The 14,253-nt window shown below is 37.1% G+C and overlaps 1 protein-coding gene across 2 annotated transcripts in view; it reads left to right on the forward strand.

The window, feature by feature from the left end:
* ZDHHC17 (zDHHC palmitoyltransferase 17) overlaps positions 1–14,253 on the forward strand; it is a 65,561-nt gene that overhangs the window by 47,453 nt on the left and 3,855 nt on the right. For both annotated transcript variants that reach the window (XM_081331559.1, XM_081331558.1), the window contains exons 13-16: positions 5,847–5,940; positions 9,327–9,410; positions 9,676–9,833; positions 11,505–11,599. In XM_081331559.1, the coding sequence (XP_081187685.1) occupies positions 5,847–5,940; positions 9,327–9,410; positions 9,676–9,833; positions 11,505–11,599 (431 nt within the window). The remainder of the gene's footprint in view (positions 1–5,846; positions 5,941–9,326; positions 9,411–9,675; positions 9,834–11,504; positions 11,600–14,253) is intronic.

Genomic DNA, 14,253 nt, shown 5'->3' on the forward strand with positions numbered 1-14,253 from the left:
ATCCATATAATGATATACTAAAGCCCATGGATGATGCTTGCGAAAAGGAGCTAATGCTGCAGAAACATAAAGCTGACATAAAGTAGGACTGTTTAACATTCCCTGTGGCAAAACAGTCCAGTCATAACGTTTATTAGGTTCTGAATGATTTACTGCAGGCACAGTAAATGCAAACTTTTCCTGGTCGGGGGCAAAGGGGGATAGAGAAAAAACAATCCTTTAAGTCAATTACCATTACCTCATGATCTTGGGGAATCAAATTAGGGTTGGGCATCCCGCACTGCAAGGGGCCCATAGGTTGAATACAGCCATTGATGGCTCTAAGGTCATTTAAGAGACGCCACCGACCACTTTTCTTTTTTATAACAAAAACGGGTGTTCCACGGACTAGCGGAAGGCACAACATGACCAGCAAGCAGCTGGTCGTTTACCAATTGATTACGAGCCGCCAATTTTTCATGTGACATGGGCCATTGATCAATCCACACAGGTTCTTTAACTAGCCAAATTAGCGGAAGGGCAGTAGCCTCAGTCTTCCAAAGTAAGGGTGACACCCAATTTACTGAGCAGATCACGTCCCCAAAGGCTGACATGAATATCTAAGATAAAAGGATGGATCTGAATGACCAAATCTGAATTAGGCAAATGGGCTGAAAGAAATTGTGTACTTTGACGTGCAGTTTGACGACCCCCCGCACCCCACACACTCTGACAAAGCTCAGATGGCCAGGTGACAGGCCACTGCTTGGCAGAGATCACTGAAACATCCGCTCCAGTGTCCAAAATTCCTTCAAAGGGCTTATCCTGCAGCACAATGATCTGACGGGGCCGTTGAAATTTGATCGGGGTAGTAACAGCAGCTATGACGGAAGTGGCTGGGTTAGTAGAACCGAAGCCTCCTTCCTCTCTGTCTTTAGGCTTTCCCCCTGCCAGGACAAAATAAGGCAAATGCAGGAGTTGAGCAGGACTAGTATAAATGGGCAAAATTTGGGGTAAATTGGTCCACAATTGAACATAAATAATGCCAGTATAATCCGAATCACCCCAGAAATAACAAAAATACCCTTTTTACCCATGCTTGACTGCGGAAGGACAACCCCTATATAATTTTTTGATAGAGGGCCTGATAATTGAGATGGAACTACTTGAACCTCCCCAGGAAATTTAAATTTCACTTCCTCCTGCAATATCAAATCAATGCCGGCACTACCTCTGGTAGCTGCAGGAGTGTTTTCTATTGTTGGTTTGTTGTCTCTGTTTGGACCGGGGTCAGAGACTGACCCAATCGGCCGTTTCCCGACTGACACTCTCTTGCCCAATGATAACCCTTCTCACACTTTGGGCATTTTGTTTTTGGTCTCATCTTCTGATAGAAAAGGCTGCAAGATGCTGCAGACATGCCCCCCCCCCGGATTTTGACATTCCCTTTTAAAATGACCGGGTTTTCCACAGTTATAACCAGTGCTTTTTTTGTAAAAGAAAAAGGTGCCGGAACTCACACATGTCATACAACCTGCCTTGCCTACCCTACAAGGTTCCATCCAAAAAAGGTGCCGGAACCCCGTTCTGAGCGTTCTATGAGAAAAAAAGCCCTGGTTATAACACTTTCCTTGAGGCTTGCTGCCTTGTGATAAAGCGGCTGCCAATAAATTGGTTTGATAAGAGGCTGTACCTATATCTTGACACACTTTAATCATATCTGCCAAATCAGGATTGTTCCCAAGACCGATAATTGCCCTTCGGCATTCGGAAGTAGCGTTGTCTTTTGCCAACCTCATCAACAACTCCTGCTGAGCTTCAAGATTGTCTATCTGCCGCCGTAAAGCATCCTGTAATCTGTTAATAAAATCAGGATACGGCTCGGTAGCTTTCTGCCTGATATTAGAGAAGGCTTGATGAGACTTGCCAGAAACAGGCACTTTTCCAAATGCTTGATAGGCGCATTCAGAAGAAACTTGTAGAGTGGCAACTGGAACAAAGGGATCAGACCCGTCAGCAATTTCTTCTACATCCCCCCCCTTTTGCTAATTGTTCCTCTAAAATTTGCCTCATGGGGGTATACAATGGCTGTGAAGAAGCAGAAGAATTAACCTCTTCATGAGGAGCTGAAGGTCCAATTAAAGATGACTTTGGGGGGAAATTTTTTATTTTATCATAATCAGGTGGAGGTTTTGTGGTCAATTGTCCTGCCAAAGCATCAGAGCCAAATTTTTCCACTGCTTGACGGCATTGAATCCATAGATGTAATATCTGAACTGGAGCCAGGGGTCCAAGATGTAAAGTATGCCCTATCTTTACCCAGTTGTGTACACGGAGCGTCCTGCGCTCCGGATACCAAGGACAATGTTTCCCTATCTCTCCAACAAGCTTCCTTATCTCTGCCTCAGGTGCTTTAAGCCCTGACTTTTGTAGCAGGAAGTGAAGTTCCTCTACGTGCTGCTGCTGTTGGTGAGATAGATTGCAACCCATACTTACCTCTGAGGGGTCCCATAGGACGAAGGTACCTTGGGGTCTATTCCAGACGAAGGTAAATATGTTGAAAGTTGCTCTCCTGGAGGAAAGTTCCTGTTGATTTGTTTTTAAAGATTTGTAGTCCCTGTTCAGGCGCCAGCTGTCGGATTCAAAGACCAGTCATCGCAGGGTGTCCCAAAATGTCTGTCTGCCTACGCAAAGTTTATTGTCTTTTATACAGTTTTAACAAGCAGGAAATAACGCACAGCAAAAGCATTGTTTATCGGTGTACTCCCTGGCCTAGTCAATCTTAGAGAACAGCCGAACATCCCAGCCAGGGCAGAGTCTCTCATATCTAGCTGGTTCCTGGTAGTCCTTGGCAGTGCTAATTGGAATGAGCTCATAGACATGTGGGTAACAGGATACTAAGGCAGGCAGTGTGACACGGTCCCTTCATATCCTTGACCTCCATCTCTACAATAATATTTTAAAAAGGAGTTGATTTTTAACAGATCTTTTAAGAGCCTTAGTGGAGAAGTGGGTTAATGCCTCCTTAAGTAACACCAGCTGCCTGCAATTAGTGCAGGTTCGCATCCCACCAGGCTCAAGGTTGACTCAGCCTTCCATCCTTCCGAGGTAGGTAAAATGAGGACCCAGATTGTTGGGGGCAATTAAGCTGACTTTGTAATAATGCCGCTTGGGGTGTGTGTGAAAGCCCTAATAAGCAGGCATATACATAGAATGAAGGCTACTGCTAAGCTTGTAAGCCGCCCTGAGTCTTCGGAGGGCGGGATATAAATGGAATTAAAATAAAAAAATAAATAAATTTGGATTGCCAGGCTAGAATGGCAAAATTATGCTTGGTAAAATGATCTCAGATATTCTAGTGCCATTCCATATAGGGCTTTAAAAATACGAACTAGCGCTTTGAATAAGGTCTGAAGGCTTGTGCAGCCAGTGCAACAGCCTAAAGCAGGCATGTCAAACTTGCGATGTCACATGACGTCGTGCGATGTATTGGGACTTTTTCCCCATTGCCAGCAATGGGGTGGGTGCAGTTTCGGCGTGATGCATCTGGCCCGTGGGCCAGCAGTTTGACATGCCTGGCCTAAGGATACATGTAATTCTCACATAGCAAGTTTCCCCACCTGATAATCTGTTTTCTCGTGCACCAGTTCAAAAGTAGCCCCATTGAATGTATTGTAGTAACTCAGTCAAGCAGTAATCTGGGAATGAGACACTGTTACAAGAGCACCCCACTCATAGTTGGTTGGTCCGTCAGGCCACAGCTTCCATTGCTATTTTGCAGGAGCCATAAGTCCAGAAGAACTCCGATCACAAAGCAGCTCTTTCACAAGAAATTGTCCCATCAGGAGCAAATGGTTGGCTATTATTGTTGGATGTTTGATAACAGTCACGGTTCTCACTTTAACAACAGATGGTGGCTGTGGCCATGAGAATCTTTGTACCATTTAATTTCATGCTTAGTTTGTGGCCTTTCCTGAATCACGAGGATTTTCTCACAGTCACTCATGCCCTTGCCATCAATTTATTGCATGTGCAATGTGTTGTACATGGGACTGCCTGCTATATGATGTAACATGCAGCAGGTGAATAATTATAGGTGCACCAAGGTTTGCCCATGCAATAATACTGCAGTTAGAGCTAAGGTGGCTGCCAGGTAGCTTCTGGATACATTTCAAGATGCACTTTGCCACAACGTGGCACAGAACCTTGGCATCTCTGAAACTACCTTCTCCAAGTTGAATTGAACTGCGCAATAAGATTTGGGAGCGAAGGCTTGTTGGAGATTCTACCACTGAGAGATGCAATTTTAGGGATTCCAGATTCAAGTCTTCTTATTGATAGCTCCTATTTTTTTAATAGCTCATCCTCAGGTATCAGAATCCTCTGTTTGTTGATAAGCAAAAGCAAAACATGGCTCTTATGAAATGCATTTGGGGGCTACACTGAATGGTGGCACATTGGACTCACTAGTCATAATTGTATTTTTGTTTTTAACCTTATGGTTTTGTTACAAACCACTCACTATCCCTGGAAATGGAATACCATATAAGTTGTAATAAATACTCTATTCAATTCAGTTACTGTTACTAGACGTTCCTATGTTATTTTTGTGGCTGATTTATCATTTTTATTCCACCAGTTAAATTATTGCCCTCATTCTACCTCCATATTGTACTACAGTACTTTTACAGTTATGTAGAATATATTTCATACTGGGTTCCAGATGATGGTTATCATAAACATTTTCTGTCTTAAGCCTGCTTCTTTCATTTTCCCTTTACATCAAGGGAACTTGCATACTATTATAGGGGTTCATTGACATGTAGATGTTCCCTTTCTGCATCTTGTTTTCTCGCCTAAATGTTCAGTATGCATAGTCTAAATGTGAACTATTAGCTATGAACTACAAGTATCTTTCTATCAGCAAGTACAGATGAATTTTGCAGCTTTATTATAGTTCAGTAAATCATATGCACTGTGTTTTTGTGTAGAGTTTCGTTATGCAGCATGTGAGTTTAAGATTAACCTGAACCTTGAACTAAAGCAGGAAAAGCACAATCATGTTTCAGATTTGGGTACTTTTTGAGTGAATAAGTATGTAGGACTATTGCAGAAACTCTACGATTCCTGCAAAAAACAACTTCTATTTATGAACTTTAAAAATGAGTATGGCACTACAAGTGGCAGAATATTAATCTTGATAGTTTTGAGAGACTTTATATAATTTTAGTTTAAGAAATTAAAGCTTAATTTTGTACTTCCTACAAAATTGTTTTACTTCATTGGTATGTATGATATAACGTTTGTTTCGATTAAATATGTTCATGCATAATATTGAAACTATCTCTTTGATTTTTTTTTCCTCTTGTAACTTAACATTTATTATTCATGGGTAAATAGTTGATCTTTAGATAACAATAAAATTCCTTAAGACTTCATTATTAATTAGTAAAAAAATTCTTTCCATTACTAAAGTCTTAGCTTTTTAGGTTGGAACATCAGGCTTCTGTTGTTTATTTTATTTATTTTAATTCCATTTATATCCCGCCCTTCTCCGAAGACTCAGGGCGGCTTGTTGAGAGCTTAAAGAAAGAACTAGGGAGGAGGAGATAGAAGTCCAGTTTATGTTTGTCTATTTCTTATCCAGATATCAGTTTCAAATTATCTATATTCTTTTAAAGCATGGAATTTAAATAAAAAGGAAGCTCTGATATAAATTAATATTCCTATTTTGTCTCACACATAGTGAAATAGGCTTAAAATTTAAAGATCAAACCTACAATTCTTGGTAACCCTGCATATTTAAAACTTCATATATATTTGTAAGCTTTTGTTATATAGTATGCATATTAAAATCTGTCAAATAGATACGGAAGCCAGTGAGGTCCAAACATTGTGGTGTATGCAATCGATGTATAGCCAAGTTTGATCATCACTGTCCATGGGTGGGTAACTGTGTAGGTAAGTATTTTTTAGAGATACTGTCCAGTGTATTTATTTATCAAATATTCTTTTATTTTAAACAGAACATTGTACTTTAGTTTTTATATACCCAGCAATGCATTTTTATTTTAGAGAAATAAGTGAGCTTAGCCAATCTTTTGCCTGTGCATTAGGTATGTGTAGAAGTCCAGAATGTTCCATTTCAATTCCAGGTAATGCTAATCTGGCTGTATCAGGTATGATCCAATAATTTTCAAGACTGCTTTCTTTCTGGAAGATATGTTTATTTATTTAACAATGTTTTTAAGCTGTCCCAATCTATACTGACTCTGGGTGGCATATAACAGTTCAGAATATAATGGGGAAAAAATAATGATATTCAATAAGACCAACAAGCTAAAAACTCAGTGTTATCTACCAGTTTAACAAGCTTTCTAAAAGAATGTCTTTGTGACCACCTATACTTTTGGCAGCTAAAAAATTCTATAAACTGGGGCCATCATTAAGGAGATCTATTGCTTGATCTGCATCTCAGGAAATCTATTAGGAGGAGGGACTTTAAGCAGACCCCTTCTTGGTGTCTGAACTGGACAGGCAAGATGTTTACGGTTTGAAAGATAATGGTTAGTACTGTATTTTCTGGCGTATAAGACTACTTTTTAACCCATGAAAATCTTCTCAAAAGTCAGGGGTCGTCTTATACGCCGGGTGCTGAAAATTTAGGGACAGGGCTGGCTGGAAAACCTGGAGCGGATTTCCCATTTAGTCTGCGCAGGGAAAGCGGGACCAATTGGAGAAGAAGCTGCAGTCTGTGATTTTTTACAGGGTTTATAGGGTTTCCTGCCTTAGCAGGGGGTTGGACTAGATGACCTCCAAGGTCCCCTCCAACATTATTATTATTATTATTATTATTATTATTATTATTATTATTATTATTATTATTATTATTATTATATCCACTTGCACTGTTTTATGTTTACATGTTTGATGACAAACAGCCTTATGTTTATAAGTGACAGTTTTCCTACTAAGCACCTGCATGTCATAAGCATTTGAATTAAAATTACCATATTAAAATCAAATCTGATGTTTTTTAATTTTTATTTAGTGTGCGTTGGAAGAGGGGTAGTCTTATACGGCGAGTATAGCCCAAACCCTATAATTTAACAGGAAATGTAGGGGGTCGTCTTATACGCCCAGTCGTCTTATACGCCGGAAAATACGGTACTTTTAAATAGGCTGTGGAGTCTATTGGCAACCAATCCAGTATTTATGCTAACTGAGGATAGTGTGATCAGCAATTTTCCTGCTGTATTTTCTACCAATTGCAGCTTCCAGGTTATCTTCAAAGGAAGCCCCATATATAACATATTAAAACAGTCTATTGCATTGGTGATCAGGCCATAAGTAACTATCAGCAAGGCATTTTGGTCAAGATAAGATCATAAGTAGTTACCAGCCAAAATTGGAGAAAGGTCCCATCTTCTGTTTCAGAAGAAGCCAGGAGGGCAACCCATACCTGCTTTTTTTTTTTTTTGACGAGTGTAATTATTGGGCCTGCTGCTGATATTCACGGATAAACAGCAAGTCCATCCTAGAAGTATTCACATCAAGAAGACTGCTCCACCTCCCTAAAACAGCCTGATCTGTGTTCTCCGGAACATTTACTGCTGAAATGGAACATTTTGCATATATCTACCATGCAGACTTTGTCAGACTTAATGTGGGTAAGCAAGAAAATGGATGTGCATACTATTTTGCAGCTATTTCCATTATCGGAATCATATAGAAAATATATAAGAAAACAATAGTGGGAATAATGTGCCACAGACATTTTATATACTATTCCAAAGATGTAATTTTTAGTTGTAGAAAATCATTTATGCAGGTAAGTCATTCCACTTCTTAAATTATTTCCATTTATGAGAGTCTTGGAAAACAATTTTATCATCTTCAGATTACCCAGTAAAGTTGGGCAAGCATTTTTGTTCATAATACTCATTTCTTTTAAAAAGGTAGTCATTGTAATACAGGACAGTTGGACAAGGCTATAGATAGTCCTCGACTTACAACCATTTGTTTAGCAATCATTTGAAGTTACATTGCACTGAAAAAAGAGATTTATGACCATTTTTCACACTTATGACTATTGCAATATCCTTGTGGTTATATGATCGAAATCCAGATGTTTTACAGCTGGTTCATATTTATGACAGTTGCACTGTCCTGGGGGTCACATAGTTTTCTTTTGCAATCTTCTGACAAGTCTATTGGAAAGCCAGATTCACTTTATAACCATGTTGTTAACTTAACAGCTGCAGTGATTCACTTAACAACTGTCAAAAAAGGTTAAAAATGGGGCAAAATTTAGTTAACAACTGTCTTGCTTTGCAACAGAAATATTGGGCTGAATTGTGATTGTAAGTCAAGGACTACTTGTACTTCAGGAATAAGTAGATGCCACAATTCTTGCTGTTCTATTTTCAGGGATGTTATAGAAGTAATACATAATTCTACACATTGGATTTCTACTTTTCTAGTCAGCATTTATGATAATGTGCTGGATTAATGTTGTAAAATATTAGAGGGGTAAATTTGAGCCAGTAATAAACACAGCCATATAGTATTCTATATATTAATGTAGGTAGAAGCTGATTGTTAAATCTTAAAAAGAGTCAATTTTGTAAACTTAGAAATAGTTAACCTCCAGTTTTCGTCTAATATGAAATTGAAATATGAATTTGGTGAAAACGTGAGGTGAAACGTTTGAGAGAAACAATAGAATCCAGTAATTACCTGCTAAATAATTAGAGTAGGGTTAGATTTGGGGCTAGAAAAATACAATTTGTAAACAGTATGATTTATAAAATATTGGTAACTTAAAATATAAACTTAGGAATCAGCATCTGTCTCTCACAGTTAGGAAAGATTAATCTATTCAGTTTTCCAGAAGAAAATCCTGAGACTATAGAAGACTGAAAAATATGCAGGGTTTATAACTCTTTTTCAGCAGGTAAAACATCTTGAGTGAACTTCTTGTGATGGATTATTCTCATAGATAGGTCAAAATGTAGAACACAACCCAAAATGTTAAAGTTTGCATTCAAATAATTTCCAGTAGTCATTTTTGTATTATGTTGTCATTTCAGGAGATAATTATAAGTCATTGAGCAAAACATCTGTTTTTATATTTCATGTTTATGCTCGTTAGTACTTTTGATTAATTTTAGTACATCCATCTTCATTGGATCCCTGAGAGGCTTGTGATGAGGTGCATTTTCCAACTGAAACACAATTATTTTACAGATTGTAGCAGAAAAATTAGGCCTGCCCATTATCTTTGTTGTATTGTTAATATAGTGCAAAAATGAATGTTTTATTGCAATACTTTGTTTTTTCCTCAGGAGCAGGCAATCATCGTTATTTCATGGGATATTTATTCTTTTTACTCTTCATGATTTGCTGGATGATTTATGGCTGTATCTCATGTAAGTTTAGTTTGTTTCACATATTTCTAATTGCCTAGCTTTTTTAAATGTATCTGCTCTGTGCATCAATTTTTAAAATTTTTCTTCATATTGATTAATCTGTTTATCTGATTTTTATCATTAAAATACTTTCATTTTGAAACTATTTTCATACAGTTTACTCTTGGAACAAAAAAACCCATTTAAATGCTGTAAGGAAAATAGTATGGAGGTATTTTGTAAAATTGTGATACATATATACATATACACATTATATTTATTTCAGACTGGGGAATCCACTGTCACACAAGTTATACAACAGATGGTTTTTGGACGTATATTACACAAATTGCCACTTGTTCACCTTGGATGTTCTGGATGTTTTTGAACAGTGTGTTTCACTTCATGTGGGTTGCTGTACTACTAATGTGTCAAATGTATCAGGTAAGAAAAAAACAACTTACTAGGTACATAGAGGAAACTACTGTTAACTATGGAATGTATCTTACAATAGAAAATAAGTGCATGCATGAGGAAATGATAGACAGACAGACAGACAGACAGATAGACATTCTTTCCTATCTATTCTTCTGTTCAATATAAATTACATATTTTAAATGAGTTGATTTCTGAAGTTTGGATGGCACAAATTTGACACTATTTCTGTAGGATGTGGTCAGTTTGGTAAATGAAATGATGAGGGGCAAATTATGATTTCAAATCTGTTCTCATGGATCTGTTATTATAAACTATCGTAATGGAAGAGACAAATACCCGTAAGCTAAAAAAACCTAAGTACATACTGGATGCCGCTGTTCTATTTGTAAAAGATAATACAATACTGTCAGTAAAATTTTGCTCCTAAATTTTCTGAGAACATGAACTGAAACAAGAATCCTAAATTGCAGATCCTGGATCTGTTCTTGGAAGTATCCCTTTTAGTGAGAGTCATTAATTTTGCCAAGCCCTGACGGAGTAGTTAATTTTAATAGTTGATTTCATTTTTTATTCTTTTGTATGTACGTGTGTGTTTGTTTGTTAATATTGCTGATCCTTGAAAGTTCAGCTGAATGTTTTAAAAAAAATTCCTGGGGTTTTTGTTTGTACAATTTAGTTTTAAGTACTGTTTTAATTTATTCATAAAATGTATATGCCTTCTTTTTAACTTCCTCTTACATCTAGTAAAAAAGCAAAATACAGCTAGATGAAGAGAACTTTTTAAATTAAAAGTGAATAATTTAATGCTAAATAAAAGTTATCACAACCCCACGATTATTAAGACTGCAATGTTTTGAGTTGCATTAGAGTTCAATATTTTGGGAAATGTGTGACTGTAGTAACTGCCTGTAAAAGACTGTGTTTCTGAAAGGAGGCATGGTTGTTTCATGAGTCACTGGTACAGTGCATTGAGTTAACACTAACTCCAGGTTTTGAAACTCTTTTGCCAAATCAAATGCAAAATATTGTACTGACCTATTAACCCTTTTATAAATGAAAGTATTGACTCAGATATTGGCTTGGTATTTAACTTGGTTCAGAATACCTATTAGGGTACCTGTAATGTACTGAAAGGGACGCGGTGGCTCAGTGGGTTAGGACGCTGAGCTTGTTGATCAGAAGGTCGGCAGTTTGGCGGGTCGAATCCCGAGTGCCGCGTAACAGAGTGAGCGACTGTTACTCGTCCCAGCTTCTGCCAACCTAGCAGTTCGAAAGCACGTAAAAATGCAAGTAGAAAAATAGGGACCACTACGGTGGGAAGGTAACAGCATTCCGTGCACCTTTGGCATCTAGTCATGCCGGCCACATGACCACGGAGACGTCTTCGGACAAGCGCTGGCTCTTTGGCTTTGAAACAGAGATGAGCACTGGCCCCTAGAGTTGGAAACGACTAGCACACATGTGCGGGGGAACCTTTACCTTTACTTTTTTAATATACTGAAAATATATTTTATGTGTGAAAAACATATTCTTTTAACATACAATTGGAAAAGATAGGACATTTTTATTATCTTTTTTAATTGTATCTTTAAATGAATATTGATTCAGGTTTTGGTTGCTTGATATTTCTATAATTTCAGTGCTTCTAAATATTAGTTGCCTATTATTGTTTTCTAGATTTCTTGTTTAGGTATTACTACAAATGAAAGAATGAATGCCAGACGATATAAGCACTTTAAAGTTACAACAACATCTATTGAAAGTCCATTTAAGTAAGTATATAAGTAAAATGTGTTTAAATGCATGTTTATTTAAATGTTCATATGATACTCAAGATGAAACAGGTTAGATATGACTGACCATGAATTGATGAGTTTGTGTGGATTTTTAATTATCTTTTTAACTTTTCATCAATATAATAAATCAGTACTTCAGCAGGTTTATGGAATTTTACCATGGAAGAAAAAATAGCTGAGCAGTCATAAAATAGCTCATAGATAAAGTATTTTTACTAGCTACTTTTCCATTCAAAGTGACAAGTACCCTGTGGCTTAATACTTGTTTTTAAAAATAAATCTGCTCAAATTGTAATCTCAATAATAACAAATTTTGGGTCCAACCAGGGTTGTAATAGAACAGTAGGAATAATTCATTGAGAAACTTCATTCACTATCACAACAGAAGTGTCTTCTGGATATGCCCATTCTTTTTTTTCTTTTTTTTCTTTTTTTTTTAAAAACAAGTTTTATTAATTTTCTAATTTTACATCCAAATATTTATGAAGCAATGTGGTGATTGGATAGTCAAAGGTCCAATAGCAAAATCTTTTTGTACATAGCTCAAGGTACATCAACAAAAATTCCCTCTCCATTTCCCTTAGTTACAATATCAAAATCAAATTAATACATTTCTGGTTGTGACACAGTCAATTACAGCAATTATCAATAGATTTTCACATATACGGTACTTATCCATGTCCTGTTTTTAAGTTTTATCTAATTTCAATACAGTGCTCCAAATTAGCCTATAGTATCTAAAAAACTTAATTTTCGGATAACCCACATTTCCCCTATTTCATTATATAGTAATTATCATATCTGAAATACGTACATTGTTCATTTAAGTGCATTCTTATTTTATTTCAAAAACATATTCTATTTGTCATCTTTGTAATTCATCAATGATTAACAAAGTATCTTTTGTTGTGTCATTCCAAGTTCTATAATATAATTCAAAGTTATGTTCTAGTAGCTAATTTTCATTCCCTTAGAAATCTAGGTCCTAAATATAAAATCAGTTTATATCTTTTAACGATTCCCCTTGGCCCATTAAAAGAGATTTTAAGCTTTATTATTACAAATCCCAACATTAAGAAAAAAAACCCATTTTTAAAATCTAACTCTACCTTTCTTTTTGTGCCAGGCAGGCTTCCATATCATTGCCTTTAACTTCTCAAATGTGTCTCCTTTTCTTCCTACACACGTTGTTTGAATCCAGGGAGACCATCCAGTTGTCAATTTTTCAAAGAGGGCGACCCCTTTATAGTCATTGAATTGTCGCTGTAATAGACCAAATCTCCATATTTGGCGTAGTATAGTTGTCATTAATTTAGTCTGGTCTTCTTCTTCCAATCCCATCTGGCTTAGGTAAGAGGTCATGTCCGGTGTTATAATTATTGTTTGGTTGGTTAGATTCTTAATGTACTGTTGTTTGAAGGCCTTTGGCATCCTCCAACCTAGTATTGCTTTCTTCAGCTTCTGTTGTTTGTTGAATTGTAGGTTTTATAGTTGAAATCAAAGTTTGGGCATCAAGGCTCTCAGTAGATTGTACTTGTTCTTTAGAGTCCCCTATTTTGTTGTTAATTTCCTCTTCTGTTAGTTTTTTGGTTGTCAATTCATCAGTCAGAGTCTCATTTGGTGAGTTTATGCTGTCAGATTTGCCTTTCAGTCTGGCTTTCATTTGTTCAGTCATTGCCAGGATTGTTTCCAGTATATTAGCTATTGCTAAGCACATTGATTTGTGCTTAGAGTGTAAGCCGCCCTGAGTCTTCGGAGAAGGGCGGGATATAAATGGGATTAAAATAAAAATAAAAAATAAATAAGTTTATAGTCAAGTGGTGGAATATATTCCTCCATTTCTTTGATGTTTACAGATAGGTCTTTAGTGGAGGCTATTTTGATAAGAGTCAGTAAATGTCCACCTCCACTATTCCTAATGGTTGTTTTCGGTGCCAGGTGTTCCAAATTATTATCTTTAAAGATAATGTCAAGGACAAATCTGACTTACATCCAGATCTCACAATAAAGAAAACCTTTACTTGCTATACCAGGTTTCGCCACAAGATGTCCTCAATAGCATGTAAAATCTTTTTCCAGACTTAATATGAGGCTTTTATCCAATTAATCCATTTTTTTTCTTTTTCCCTTCTTTCACAGCTTAAGCAGTAAATAGGGTAGTAGGTCCCCGCAAAAATAAGAACCATTTAGTGGCCCAAAAATTCCAGAAGTACAAATAAGATTGCTTAATTATTTAGCTTAGTTATTTGATTTCTTTTGAGGCTTTAAAATTTTGGTTCTCCAAGAAAGCAATCACCAATCTTTTAAGAGAGGGGGAGGAGATTTCCAGAAGAGTCCCACAGGAAAGTAATTAGGGAAATAAGAAAGGTAAGGTCTCACCCAAATCCAGATTGTTTTGTTGTGCTTGATGGTGATTTTGGCTTTCGGTAGGGAATGGCTTAATGATCGGCCATGTTGATGACCGGTCTCTTCTTCGGGCCAGAGGAGCTACTCTGGATCAAACGGAGGGCTGCCACCCTTCCACGATCACAGGGAGGGCCTTCTCACAGTGGTCCCCCTCCAGGGTGACTTTCGACCCTTTTCAGGGTTCTCCAAGGAAGAAAGACTGGACAGCGGGGAGAGCGTCCTTC

This window comes from Vipera berus (assembly GCF_964194415.1).
Source record: "Vipera berus genome assembly, chromosome: 6".
Lineage (NCBI taxonomy): Eukaryota > Metazoa > Chordata > Lepidosauria > Squamata > Viperidae > Vipera > Vipera berus.